Here is a 15,465-nt window from a genome sequence, read left to right as displayed (position 1 = left end):
TTAGCCTGGAATCATGCCCCAATTTGTTTTAATGAGGAATAAGATATATTAAAAGGTCCTAAAGATGAGAAAGTATTCACTAGAGTCATTTTATACACATTAGAGAAGCATGGGAATATAATGTGAGGTCAGTGGTTCTTAAAGTGAGTTTCAGTCCTTCAGATCCTTCAGGTCATTACAGGGGGCTTCTGAGACTGTTTGTAATGTGAGTTGTTCCATGTTGTATTCCAGCACAAAATACATTTAGGAATCTCAGCCTTGGTGTCATTCAACAAAAATAGTATAAGGACTTTTGCTTGGCTAAAGTGTCCAGAAATGAAATGAGAACTACATCCTTAGGTTTACTTCATTTATGAGGGGTGGGGTGATGGAAATCTACATCATACTTCCCTCTTAACTTTAAACTTTTTCTGGTTCACACAAGTGACAATGTGGGAAGTTAGATGAAATAATCTTCTACACTTACTTAATTTTGATGGCTAAGAATCTAATCTCTGGATTCAAAGGCCTGAGCATCTGTGAGATCCCATTACTTAAGAGCCAGGTAATCATGGGCAAATTTACTTTTTCTATGCCTCACTTTCCTCATTTGCAAAATGGAGGCAGTATTAGTACCTACCTCACAGGGCTACTATGAGGGTTAAATGAAAGAATCTAGGAAGACAACTCAGCTCAGTTCTTGGCAAGTGGTGAGCACTAGATAATATAAACTGTTATTATCCCCAATTTACAGGCTCTGCCTTAGACGTGTCATTCCATTTCTGCCCAGAGGATTATCCAGAGTACAAACTAGTGTCCAAAGAATGAGAAAACATTCAAAGCAGAGGTCAACATGCTGGGCACTTTAAAAATGCTCTGGGAGGAAACTGGGAAGAATTCTGCAAGCATGAGAGTGTGGCCAGAGGAACACAGAGTTTGCTGGGCCAGGCCTACATGTGGAATAACTTGATGCCAATCTGGTTTTGTGCATATTGCAGGAAACAGAATTTGCTCTATTTTCTAAAGGCAAGGTAATGTGCAATTAGTAGATAGCTACCCTGAATTTCCTTGGACAGAATTCTTCCCCCCACCCAATGCCCCATTCCCAAAGTCACAGTAAAAGCAAAACTCTTTGCAAGACCTGTACAACCTGTCCTCATCTTCTGCTATATTCACCCTCTCTGTTCACACTGGTTTCCTGGCCATTCCTGGAATGCCCTAGCCTCAGAGTCCTTGCACTTCTTTCCTTTGCCTGGGCGAGAAACAGAGCCAGGTCCATCACCTTTCTTGGTGTTCTTCCCTGATCCTGTTAAAATGGCACACTCCTCCCGTCTCTCCTCCTTGCTGTTTCTCCTTGGCACCATCACCTTCTGACATATAACTTACTGATTTGGTTCATTGTTTTTCCATAAGGGCAGGGATTTGTGTGTTTTATTCATTCCTATATCCCAGGTGCCTAGAACAGAGCCTGGTACCTAGTAGTGCTCACTGTGGAAGGGCTGTCAATGAATCCACATACTCACCAGTTCAGCAGGCCAGTCCCTACGTCCAGTGAAGGTATTTCTAGCACAGTCGTCTCTGAGAGCTTGATTCAGGAGAAACATTTCACACAATTCTTTCAACACGAGAGATAATGTATCATGGGCTTGGATGAATGAGCCAGCATCAGTCGCAACATCATCAAATTACCTACATAATGTAATGTCAGAAGGGAGTGTAATGTCACTGTCTCGGTACTCCTGTAAACTGAGCCAAAGACTGTTGATTTTGTAACTTACAGAATAAAGTACTAGGCTGCTTAAAATGTCTAGTTTACAATATCTTTGTTTTTTTTTGTTTTTTTTTGTTTTTTTTTCAGGAATCTTTACATGACACTGCTACAACTTTTATCACTGACAATATTTTGACATAAGCCTTATTTTTCCCTAACAGGGATTTTATTTTAGTGATGGGGCCAAGGATTATATTTTCTTCCTACTTTTCTAGTTTCTTTAATAAGCATATATTAAAGAAATAATGACTTTTTTGTGCTTTCTACTAAGTCTGCAAAACTCTTTCATATGGCAGAAAAAATTTTTTTAAATCCCATGTTCAAGTTCATACCTCTTGTCAAAATCCCTGAGAAAGCTGATTGTTTAAAGAACTGACAATCCCATCAAAAGATAAAAGGGAGGATTTGGGATTTGGCAAGATTATCAAAATTAAGGACTTTCTCATCCAAGGATCCAAACATATTTTCAGGAAACTGACTGGAGAGTAGGACTTGACTTTGTAATCCAGGCACCGAGGGCCTGTGGACAACGAACTTTTGGGGTTCTGAGAAGCTTCTGTGATGCAATGAATGCTTTATTCTACATCCAAGGATGTGGGTGAAGTCACTTTAACTCAAAAAAGAAATGATACAACCCTGGCTACGCATGAGATATTAGGATCAAAAGTTAAAAGATTATGTTAAAGTATACATAATACATAAAAGTGCTTCGTTTGCTGTGAAAAGCTCTGCAAGTATTTGGTGCTGATGTTTCTGATTAGCTGGACCCTGAATTTATCTGAAGGAGGAAGGAGTTTAAACATTATTAACATTCAAACCACTCTACCTTTCTAGTATTTTCTAGTTAAATGGAGACCTGTTTGGCCTTACTTACCTTATACAGTTATTTAGAAGCTCATATAGATGTGGAAATGTTTTAGAAATCATAATGCACAAAAAATTTGAGGTGTTATTATGTAGCCTTCCCTATGGTCCAGGCCTCCTGGAATCTTAAAATATAGTGAATACCTCTTCCAGTGAGAATCCTGTTAGGTAAGAAAAGCCCTTACCATAGATAGACATGCTCCCAAAGTTAATATTGAAATGAATTATCTTTTTAATGCAATGATTTCCTTCTGTTATTTCTATCATAATTCCACAAAGGATATGGTTGTTATTTTTTAAGGAGGTAGCCAGAGTGCAGCATGCTGTTTTTAACTTACCACGTCAGAAACCTGTACTCAGGTTGGAACCACACATCCCCTTCCTTGAAGGATGGGACTTTATGTACCTGGGAAGCCTCTACTGCTTGTGGAAATTTAGGGCTTCTCTGTGTATCTAGATGTCAAGGATCCCCAGGACTGAGTTAAAACAACTAGAGGGCAGTGAGAAGGGTTAGAAAAGTAGCAGGAGTAACGGTAAGTAGAGGCAGCTTTAGGGTGACTGCCTTGCTACAGGGGAAGATGTTTTAACCTCTGGAGGTAAAGGGGAGGGAGAGCTTAATCCTTCTGGTGGTTCTGGCCCAAACCAGGTCCCAGCCTCCTGCCCCTCAGGCTGTGACTGGAACCACGATCTGGGGAGAGGGACCCTTTATGGCCCAAGGAAAAGATGCTGGTCTTCGTTTAGCAGACAGCAGACTCTCTGCCCGCAGGTTGTGTTGTTCCTCACTGTGGCATCTCCAGAGCCAACGTGGTGCCTGTCACCAATAGGTGCTCAATAAGTTCTTGCTAAATCAGTAATTGGAGAGTGGTTAAACTAGTAACAACAGAAGCATTTTCAAACTGCCTAGGGCCCCTGCTGGTGACAAAAAAAGGGTTTGGGCAAGAGTGACAACCATAATTGGATCAGTGGAGCCTCTAGCCATAGAAATGTTGTTTTCTTAGTGATTGTGATAGTACCGCAGGCTGAAGCTGCAGTAGCCTAGAGAATCACCTCTTACACAGCTATTTCAATCTGTGAAGGCTACAAAATTAGTTGGTTGATAGATGCCACATTTCACAACATGTACATTGTAATGCCTGCTATAGTTGAATTCATAATATAGTATAATTCATAATTTTTACATTTAAAAAATTGTAGCCAATAAATATTTTGAAATCTTTTACACTATTATCTGTGAAACTAGGAGTATTTATTTAATTACATTGAAATCTTCAGAGAAATCAACTTCATAGCTTTTTGTGGGGAAACAATTTGTTCTACTCACAAGTAGCTAGTAGGATGTGTATGTGTATATATGTGTATGGGGGTCTGGGTATAGAGATTTTTTTAAAAAGCTTTTATACTTTCCTGCTTCTTGATGGATGTAAAGTGTCCTGACCTACTTTTCCTGGCAATGTTATAAATAAAACCTTTTAGAGGGGGCCTCTCCAAGGTAGTCCTTGTCAAGACCTTGTGAAAGAAACAAGGTAGCTGTGTTCTTTAAACTGCTGACACTACAACAATGCATATACAAAATCACTTTAATGGTTATTCACATAAGTAGATTTATATAGACAGAAAATAGCTCCATTTTTTCTTTGCCAAGCAATCAAGCAAACACAAGACCAATAGAATTAGTAGGCAGAAACCCTGGGGACAATGGCTGTGCCCTTTCTGAGTAAGACATGAATGCCAACTGGAGGAACCTTTTGAAACTACAGTGCAGGAACCAAAGAACCTGTTTTCAAGCATAAAGGTACTTTTTGTGAACAAGTAGGCAGCAGAGGAAGGAATAAATACCTTCATTCTATGAATGTAAAGTCCTATTTCTTTCAAGCTTCCAGCAGAAGACTCTTGAGAATATTGTTATTGAATGAAGTACTTTCAGCTGAAATGGGAAATGAACCCCTAGAGTCCTACAAGTATTATTAGCTCATCAGTAAATACAGGTCAGGAAGAATTAGGCAAGAGAGAAGCAGGCAAATGTGTCCCTAATTTGCTGTGTCCTGCCAATCTCCTCTCCCTACAATGCATTTCATTCATGAGAAGATATAAATGACTGATAGTTTAGTTTTTTTCAAAGGTATTTACATTTTCATAGGTTGAAAGTCTAAAGAGAGAGAGAGTTAACTAGCAGGATTTTCAGTAGATATGAACTGTTGGAGGGGCTACAGTGATATAAGACAGCCATCTCCTTTATAAAATTGTTAATTATTCCTTTTAAACTAGGTGTGTGTCTTACTGATACACTAACTTAAACAAAAATGTTTTAAAAGTAATTCCTCAAAAGTCTGAGTAGTTAAAAATATCTGCATTTCCTATGTTTATTTCTAATAAGATTCTGGTATTCTGAGGGCATGTCATAGAGTCTCCTATCTCAATGCCTCTCAAATATCTCCTATTAAAAAACTGTTTCTAGGCCGGGCGTGATGGCTAATACCTGTAGTCCCAACACTTTGGGAGGCTGAGGTGGGCGGATCACTTGAGCTCAGGAGTTCAAGACCAGCCTAAGCAACACGGCAAAACCCTGTCTCTACAAAAAATGCAAAAATTAGCCAGGTGTGGTGGCATGCTCCTGTAGTACCAGCTACTCAGGAGGCTCAGGTGGGAGGAATGCTTGAGCTGAGGAGGTCGAGGCTGCAGTCAGCCATAAACGCACCAGAGCACTGCAGCCTGGGTGACAGAGTAAGACCCTGTCTCAGAAAGAGATTTAAAAAAAAAAAATTTCCAACCACTTAAGGGACCAATACTTTTATAAATTAAAATTGTATGGCAATATCTTGATGCCTCTTCCTGTGCTCATCATGTCACAGGTCATTAACGTTCAGATTGGCACTGGTCTGTGCACGCATCTGAAGATCACTACTCTACCTCCGGTTCTCTCTGTAAAAATAGCCAGATTTGACCTAAAGATCTCTGCCCACAATACCACCAGTTATATTCAAGAGCTTGACTTATACCTTCTTCCCTTCTGCTCTCTTCCCTCCCTTCTTCCAACTTTCAAAATAATACAGTCTTTGAATCCATAATAATGAAAACTTCAAACACTTTCTAGTCCCTATTTAAATCTACTTCCAACATATTTGCACAATTTCCCCATCCTCTTGTTCAGTTCAACTCAGTTCAGTTTTGCTAATTTTGTCATGAATTTGGCCTAGACACTAGAAACTTGTATAAGACACGTGGGTAGCACAGAAGTTCAGATATTTGAGGATTAACAGGAGAAATCTAAGAAAACAATGTAGCTGACAAGACACATGCTTTCTTGCTATAAAGATTACTGGAAAGCTTCAGCTGAATATCATTTTTGTATGTGGCCAAAACACAGGTTGAGAGAGTCTTTTGGTTGATAAGCAATTCTAGCTTTCTGAAGTTTCTTTCATTCACTAGTTGAAGAGCAATGTATATTTTTTCTAATTCCAATAACCCAAAACAGAAAATTCTACATGGGCATATACTAAGTATTCACACATCTCCATTTATAAGGCACCAAACCCACAAATCTCAGAGAAAGGAAGAAAACAAAAGATTTGAGGACAACAAAATAAACTCAGAGGAAGTTCATCAAACTGGAGTTAAATCACGTCCCTTTTTAGTAAATAAGGGACCTTATACTGATAGGAATCATTGCCTGTGAAAAGAAGCCTTCTGAGCCCTTCTTTTGACACAGCCTCCTTCATTGGATTAGTGCAGGAGTAAATCCTCAGGGAGGGCTGCATGGCCAGAACACATCAATCCCAAGCACCACCTATCCCATAGAAGCTTGTGGGCAGCAATGCTCCAAACAAGCCATGTTCTCACCCAAAGAAACCTTCAGGGACCAATCCACAGTAAGCACACATGCTTGCCTATCCCAGTACTTGAGTATTTTAAGAGTTCTGCTCTAAGCTGAGGCAGAACTGCCTGCCTGAGAACCCTGAACTGGGTTAGTTATGTGGGTTCTTCATGGGGCACCATCTATGTAGGAGGCCGGACCCTGGATTCCTCTTGAAATAATGAGGTCCCTAGAGGGACCCTTAGAACCAACTGATCCTACCAAGAGCTTTTAAAACATGCTGGTCAAATCTGCAGAAGATTCCCTGGTGCAATCCCGAGATCTTAGTCTGTAAGGCAGCCCTGATAACTCTCAAGTAATCCTGTAGTCCACTGGTATAAAACAGAAGGGTCCCATGACACCATACAGTATCTACGCTTATTGGCTGGGCCTCCTGTTGACTCTTGGCACTGTAATTTCTAGTACTGTTTACATTACTATTATATGAGAATAAGCTTCCTGAATGTCCACATAAATCCAAGCATTTCCTGGAACTATCGCTGCTTCCTAGTCCTTTATATTACCATGCAAGGTAGGGATGGGAGTGAGCAACACTTCAAAGAAAACTGCCAGGTAGACAGTTATACTGAGAAAGGGGTTAGTATTATAGCTGCTGAGAAAGGAAGGACCAGAAATCAGAGGAACTGAGTAATTCACTATGTCATCTTGAAAACTTTTCCACCCTGGACAATTTGAAATCTGAATGAAATTTGGTCGTTGGGTCAATTTATTCCATTACCAAAGACCAGCATAGTAGGATATCCATTCCAACAGGGTGAGGACCAGCCACCTACTTACTTTTCAGTCCAATTCTATTATCCTTTCTGCTCTAGGAATTGCCCCTGGAGGCCACAATCAAAATTTTGCTAAATTTTCAGGCATGAAGATGATTCTCCTTAATTCAATGTCTCATGATTCTTAACCAAGATCCCTTCCCTTCCTGTGCCTTGCAAGGCTATGATCCAAAAGGAAAAGGAGTATTCCTTTTATTAACAACAAAACTCTGAAATCCTTTGGCTTTCAAACACTGCAGCTATAACATATCCTTGGATATATGTATTAATTTAAAAGCCAATCCTTTAAAAATCAACTTCTATTGTATCAAGTTTTCTCCAAATTATGAGGGGTTGCCTCCACACCTTGCCCCACGTGCTACCCTCAGGAATCTTTCTTGGTCAGTCTGGCCTTGACTTTGTGCCTCAGAAGGGCTGCGGTGGCAGCACTGCAGGCAGCCAAGAAGAAGAAGGAAAGGCAGGTCATGTAGACAGACAGGGGTCCGTGGCGCTGCAGGAAGATCTCCTGCCGCCCCTGGTAGTCCAGGAGGATGGCCTCCAGCTGGGAGAGCGTGCAGATGGACAAAAAGGCATGGAAGATCTGATGCCCATGGCCCACGATGTCACAGGAACCCGGGAAGTACTTTTCAGGCACCGGGCAGGAGAAAAAATAAGCACTGACCAGGAAGAAGAGGATCTGGAGGGTGTGATACCAAGCTGCCTGCTCCTGGCAGCCAGCCAGATGGCAGAGTGCCACACGGTGTGCCACAGGGCTGATGTCTAGGATGAAGGCCAGCCCTGCCGGCACCACTTGACAGATCTTCCTCATGACTGGGTAAGGCCTCCGGTAACGATATTTGGCATAGCAACAGCCAGCACAGGATAACCAGCCGCAGAAGGCAGCTGCTGGCAAGAAGAAAAGCCAGAACCGCTCATACCAGGCCTGGTCAGAACTATAAAAGAAATGAGCCAAAGCACTGCCATATTGGTAAACGCTCACACCAACATAGTCCACAAAGTAGAAGGTGTAGTGGGAGAGCTCCGACTTGGACTGCAGAAGGTGCGCCAGAAGGCTGCAGGTGAGGTAAGTGATTGACGACAAGATAAAGAGGAGCAGTGGCAGGGAGTGGGCAGACGCCCATGGCAAGGCCTCAGCTTCGGCAAAGGCCCAGAATCGCAAGAGAACGGCCAGGGCTGCCAGTAAATGGGTCCAGACGTTGACCACCTCGTTGTGTTTCTGAAAAAGGCTGAAGAAATAGTAGCGCCACTCGTGCCCTGTGGGGCGGTAGCCGGTGCGGATGTAAGGCTCCCGGAAGAGCTGGGGCACGTCCGTTTCCGGGACAGTGCAAGGCATCTTGGGAAGCCCATCCTCCAGGATCTTGGGCAGGCGGCGCAGCTGCGGTCCGCTGACCGACAGGGTACTCAGGCGCTCCAAGATGGCGGTGGTCATGGTCGCAGCTCACCCGCGCTCCGAGCCGGGCACTCAGGACAGGGGATGTAACCTGCAGAAAAGAGGAATATTGGCAAAGCTGCAGTGAGACACGAATGAAGCTAAGGCGGACAAGGAAAACTATGGCTATTTTCTTTTCTTTTTTTTGAGATCCGGTCTCACTCTGTCGCCCAGGCTAGAGTGCAGTGGCGTGATCACAACCCATTGCAACCTCTAATTCCTGAGCTCAAGTGATCCTCCAGAGTAGCTAGAACCACAGGTGCACGCCAACATGCCCGGGTAACTTTTTGTTGTTGCTTTTGTTGTAGAGAGAGGGATGTCTCTATGTATAGCAAGCTGGGCCCAAACACCTGGGCTCAAGCATTCCTCCCCCACTCCTCAGCCTCCCCAAGTGCCAAGATGACAGGCGTGAGCCACCAGGCCGGCTACGATCTGTGGTTATTTTAATGGAACATGTATTTCTAGTGTAGTAGGGGAAGCAAGGAGCTGCAGACAGCTTCTTTGAGCCTCCTTTTCTTCATCTGTCGAATAATGGAGTTGAACCAAGATCCCTTACTGTCTATAAGGGATCTTGGTTCAAGATTTTTTTTTTTTTAAACAGTTTCACTTGTTGGCCAGCTGGAATGCAGTGGCGCGATCTTGGTTCACTGCAACTTCGGTCTCCTGGGTTCAAGCACTTCTCCTGCCTCAGCCTCCCAAGTAGCTGGTATTACAGGCATGCACCACCAAACCCAGCTAACTTTTTGTATTTTTAGTAGAGATGGGGTTTCACCATGTTGGCCAGGCTGGTCACGAACTCCTAACCTCAAATGATCCACCCGCCTCAGCCTCCAAAAGTGCTGGAATTACAGGCATAAGCCACCGTGCCTGGCTTGTCCCAATATTCTATGTTTACCGCACTCGGTGTGAGGCAAAGCCACATCGTGTAAAATGGAAATGTTAGCTACCCTAATTTAATGATATTGATGCCTTAATGATTATCAAGATTTAATTATATCTGTAAGTAAGGTAACCTTTAAACGATATGGGGTTTTCTCAATGTTATTAAGATGTAATAATTAGGCAGGCTTTAATGGCATGAATAGATACTGAAATATAAGAATTACAAATATTGATATAACTAATGATAGACTGTATTTCTTTAGCATCCACCTAATCTTAAACTATCCACTAGTTTCACTGGTACTTTGAAAATATAAGGTGAGCAACTGAGTAAAACTCAGATTTAAGACAGGCAAATTGACTCATCAGTTAGGTTGGTAAAGAACAATGCATATTCTAGGATATCCTAACAGTTAAAATTAACATGTAGTCTAAATTTAACATAAAATCTAACTGCAAAGACTGTTTTTTGTTGTTGTTGTTGTTTTTTGTTTTTTTTAATTATGCTCTGGAAAGCAAGTAGTTTTGGATTTGCCTCTCTTGGGTAATTAAAACTACTCGGTGAATTTCAGGCTTCAGAAATGCTTAACTTGTATTTCTCAGTGACAGATGAACACAGCAATTATTTTATAAAACATTTCATAAACTGCTGCAAAATTTCATGTGAAGTTGCTAAGTAAAGAAACAGATTTTGATCATTTCTGGTTACCCTATATAGTTATGTTTCCCAAGCTTTTTTCTTCAGAAAAGTTCAATCTATCTAAATGGAACCCTTCCTTCAAAGACCCTCAGCTGGAGCACATACAGAAAGTACTGTTCAGGGTGCTTACTAATTTTAGTGAAGAAGATGAAATTCCTACTCATATGGCTCAATCAATATTGAAAGAGAAAAAATACCTAATCAGGTGAAAAGTGTAGGGCCTGAAAATTAATAAAATGTAAAGAAGTTTAGGGAGACCTGGAGTCAAGCTCCAGTTTTGCCACTTACTAGGGTGACCTTGGGCAAGTTATAGAATTCTCTCAGCCTCAGTTTTCTTCATAATTCTATATATTTTATGGATTGTGTGATAGTTAAATGAGAGACTCTAAAAAATGAAGTGCTTAGCACTCTGCCCAGCCCAAGATAGGTGCTTAGTAAATGTGAAGTATTGCTATTGTTTTTATTGCTATGAGCTGGGCTCTGTGCTAGGTACTAGGTATTAAGGATACAAAGACTGGTAAGATGCACTTCCTGCCTTCGAAGAGGTCAGAGTTTACAGGGGAGACAGACATGTAGGGGAATCAACACAAAAATGTGCATTAAGTGCTCCATTAGAGATAAGCACTGGTTCACGGGGGTCTCGGCAAACAACCAAAACAGGGAGCGGATGGGGGTAGCCCTCTCAAAGTGACCCTGAACTGAATCGTGAAGGAAGAATCAGAATTCCTGAGAGAAGATAAAAGTGAAAGAGACTTCTAGGCAGAGAGCAAGGTCAAAGAACTTCTGCCAAGATAGGGGCTTGGAAAGCCTGGAGCTTCTGAGAAGGTCACTGTAGTTGGCAGTTCTGACATTGGTGCCAAAGAGACCTGAGCTCACATCCTGAGCTCCACCATCAACAAGCTGCATGAATCCAGCCTGAGCTTTGTCATCTGTGGAATAGAGTTAGTGACAGAAAAACTGTCTTACAGGCCTGAACAAGAACTAGTAATGCCTGTAAAGTGTTTAACAAAGTGCTTGATTCCAACTCTGCATTAACTACTTGCCATTATTATGATCATCACTGGTATGAGATGCAGGAATCGTTCATGAGTGGAGGGCCTAATGTCCCCTCCGTACCTTGAACCTATTTCTATGACAGTCCCTATAACCCTGTATTGAGGCATTCATTTAGCCAGCACCCATCAAACAGTAGTCTTCTACCAGGAATGGGCTATGCACTCGTGCTCAATATAGGAATTAAAGACACCAGAGAAATGTATCACGGATTACAGAGTCAGCCAGAAAGAGAAACACAGAAAGAGGGAGTGTGGGAGAGAGAAAGAAAATGCTAATTAGAATACCTGAATTCATTTAAAAACAAAAAGAAAAGAAAAAGCTAAGTGGTGCTTCTGCTATCAGCCAGCAGAGGGATCCAAGTGCCTGAAAGTTAAGTTCTAGATGGAGGTTTCTCCAACTGACATTGGTGGACGAACTACAGGAATGAGCCTGGGACATGGGATAACTTCTCAAGTTGTCCTGTTGCTGTTAACAACATGCTGTCTGGGGGTGCTAGGCTTGTTGGCGTTCCGGGGAATTAAAGTGCTCTATTTTTTAGATATAGTCTTCTATTACCTCTTGTGAAGTAGAGAGGAAACCAGATGAAATTACCAATCTGATTTTATGTCTGGGAGAAATCAAAGTGAGTCAATGGGGATATAAATCTATAGAAGAAGGAATCCCCAAAGATGCTCCCACTAGCCTCGTCTGCAAGCTGTCTAAAATCAAGGCTATTTCTCTCATCTTTGGGAACCCAAACCAATCAGACGATTCCTGCATCAAGAGTTCAACAATATATAACCACACAATTCCTACTTAACTTCATATTCTTAAAATAGTATATCCATCACATAGCAGGCTCTTATAAACTGACAACTCAACTGAATTTCTAAAGACTAAAATGTTGGGTTTTAGTAGTTTAGTGATTGGAAGAGAGCACAGTTCAGACCTGGGAACTAACTGGCATCTGTCTGTTCTGAGGAAGAAAGGACAGAACATGATACTGCCTTATTTTTGGTCTGCAGAAGACCATGACTGCAGAGCTCTGACAGTTCCTTCCAGTCCTCATAGCACCAACCTCCCTCATGACTTTATGTTGATAAGGTCTTTTTAGGAAATTATTTTTACTTCACTGTCATAGAAAATAGGAAGGGATTTACAGAACTAAGAAGCAGAAGGTACAAATCCAAAAGGATATTAATTTTAACTTCACAAGAAAAGGTGCAGAAGGGGAAAGAAATTGGCAGAATCATCATTTCTCTTACAAATTAGATCTTTTAAATGCAGCCACAGAGATCTCATGGTCTCCTTAATAATTCCACTCCCTGGAGTGTGTAACCCAATACCCACAAAAGAACCAGAGAGTCCAGGGAAACAACCACAATGGCCTCTAACTCAGAATATGATACCTTCTATCTCCCAGGAATGAGAGTGTTGCAAAGATCTGAGTCCTCTATCTGTGGGTAAAAAAGTACTTAAATTTCCCGGCCAGTTGCAGTGGCTCACGCTTGTAATCCCAGCACTTTGGGAGGCTAAGGTGGGTAGAGTGCTTGAGGTCAGGAGTTCAAGACCAGCCTGATCAACATGGTGAAACCTCATCTCTACTAAAAATACAAAAATTAGTTGGGCATGGTGGCCAGCGCCTGTAATTCCAGCTACTCGGGTGGCTGAGGCAGGAGAATCACTTGAACCCAGGAGGAGGAGTTGTAGTGAACAGAGATTGTGCCACTACACTTCAGACTGGGCAACAAAGCAAGACTTCGTCTCCAAAACAAACAAAAAAGGACCTAAATTTCCCTTTGGTAGTGCAAGGTCATGAAAAATTCTAAACTTGTGGTCAGAAAGAGAGTTTGGGTTGTTTTTTTCTTTTTCCTCTGTCATTTCCTTAGCAACCACCTCTTCCCCTGCCATGAAATTCTCCCTCTGAGAGCAGCTAACACAGCAAAAATGGTAATGAGTTATAATTCCTTTATCATAATTAACTTCTGAAGCCACTGTCAAGTGGGGTCTACCCTCCTCCCTCTTAGATCTCACTTTCACCAAGCAGGAATGGGCAATGCTTCCACGATTCAAAGGACCAGCTGTAAGTCAGTCAATTTTGGCGGAAACCACATATTGTCATCATGATGTTGAATCCTCCCAGCCTTCCTAGGTGGCTGCACCGCGTAAGAGCCCCTCCCTTACTTCTGGCCTCTGTTCCCACGCCCTACTACCCAACCTGATGTGACTATGAGCTGACCAACATTCTACCTTAGAACAATCTCCTTTGCACAGGGTTCACTCCAACTCCTGGACAGCTGAAATTTAAATCTTCCTCAAGAATTTTTATGAACTAGATAATCTCAAGTCTTTTGATTTTAATCAACCAGAAATCTTTTTCAGAGTAAGGATTATCTGCTCAACACTATTCCAGGCTACAAAGGCCACAGAAGAATAAAATAAGATCCTTTACCTCAAGAAGCTTAGAAGAGTCAAACTTCATGAATCAATAGCCAACACCACCAGATGGCACACAATCAAGTGTAAAGTAGAGCGAAATACAAATAGATATAGAGCAAAACACACTTGGAGCATGCTGGGGCAGCCACTGGGGGAAATGGGCTTGTGTTAGCCCTAAAAGGCTGGATAGACCTCAGACAAGTGAGAACTGGGGCATTTTAGCAAAGAGGCAAAATAAGAGCCTAGGAATAATATGACTTCCTGGTGGGTCTGTGAGCAGAGGGGCTCTTGGGGAATAATGAGGAAGTGAGCTAGGTGCAATGAATTTAGTGAAAGTTTAGGTTTGATGTTACAGAGGAAATGGGAGTCATTTCTCTCCCCTGAAGCTATTACCCTGTTTCAGTGCTTATCTGCAAGGATTCCCAATGCTAACCAATCCCTCCTCTCTTAAGTGACAATGACACTACCCTCTCTGGCCCCACCTTGGCTTTCTTCTCCCACCATCCCTGTCAAATGTGGTATCTGCCACCTTTTCATCATCCACAGTGCCTCTCAGACAGGTACTTCTCCCAGGCCCTTAGCTTTGGCTAGAACCTGTATCCACTGATTTCCAAATTTGCCTCCAGCCAGGTCTTTCCTGAGGTTTGAATTCAAATATTTAACCGCTCTAGATGTGTCCAAAACAATGTCCCCCATGGGTACTTCAAACTCTTTAGATATTTCTTTCAACCCAGACTTGACTCCTCCCCTACATCTAATTAGCATCCAGGTTTGCTGATTTTATCTCAATATTTCTGGAATCCATTTGTCCTTTCCACTTCTACTGTTCTCCCTTAATTTAGGCCTCCACAACTTATGTTAATGATGACAATAGCAGTCTCATAACTGACCTTTCTTCATCAACAAGGCTTCCTGGCCTCACATCCCCAACCCTCACTTCATTCTCCAAATCACTTCAGGGCAACAGTTTAAAAATGGAAATCTGGGCCAGGCGCAGTGGCTCACATCTGTAATCCAAGCACTTTGGAGGCCAAGGCAGGCAGATCACCTGAGGTCGGGAGTTCAAGACCACCCTGACCAACATGGTGAAACCCCGTCTTTATAAAAAATAAACATAAATAAAAAAAATAAACAATGGAAATCTGATCATCATTCCTTCCTCAAAATTCTTCAATAGCTCACCATTGTTTGTTTACAATACAAATTCTAAGCCCTAATTATGCAAACAGATCCTTTCTCTGTTGACCTTCCTATTCCAGCCTCCTCTCCCAGAGCCCACACCTCTAAGTCCATTTTGTTGGCCCAGATCTTAATATTGGGAGTTCTTCATACTCTATCTCCCATGCAGGCAAACTCAGTACCCTCTAGCCCAGCAACTCTGGCTCATTTTCAACATTCTACCAGGAGGCCTTTCTTAACTCCCAGACTGGCTTAGGGCTTTCTCCAGCTCTCATTATACTCTGGCCTTGCCTCTCCCAGTTTGCTTCATTCATGGAGCTGGGTTCATTGGTTTAGTCCACTTACTTTCCCATTAGCCACAAGCTCCTTTAAAGACAAGAGCTGTTAGGTACAGAAGTCCCCAGGTTGAAAGTAATATCTGGCATATAGAAGACACCTTATAATTATTTACTGAATGAAGAGTTCTTTAGGTCCAGGCTCATGGCACCAATTTCCTTCTCTTCTGCAAAGGTGAAGAAAAAAGAAATAATGGATTGGGAGTCA

At 42.0% G+C, this 15,465-nt stretch overlaps 1 protein-coding gene across 4 annotated transcripts in view; it reads right to left on the bottom strand.

Moving 5' to 3' along the window:
* Positions 1–4,173: 4,173 nt before the first annotated feature.
* The window catches only part of PAQR8 (progestin and adipoQ receptor family member 8), a 42,739-nt gene continuing 31,447 nt past the window's right edge, over positions 4,174–15,465 (bottom strand). For all 4 annotated transcript variants that reach the window (XM_017542856.2, XM_037743599.1, XM_017542857.2 and 1 more), the window contains exon 2: positions 4,174–8,739. In XM_017542856.2, the coding sequence (XP_017398345.1) occupies positions 7,623–8,687 (1,065 nt within the window). In that variant the 5' untranslated portion in view covers positions 8,688–8,739 and the 3' untranslated portion in view covers positions 4,174–7,622. The remainder of the gene's footprint in view (positions 8,740–15,465) is intronic.

The sequence above is a fragment of the Cebus imitator genome, unplaced genomic scaffold (genome assembly GCF_001604975.1).
Source record: "Cebus imitator isolate Cc_AM_T3 unplaced genomic scaffold, Cebus_imitator-1.0 Scaffold148, whole genome shotgun sequence".
Taxonomy (NCBI): Eukaryota; Metazoa; Chordata; class Mammalia; order Primates; family Cebidae; genus Cebus; species Cebus imitator.
This window is presented reverse-complemented; position numbering and strand designations above follow the sequence as displayed.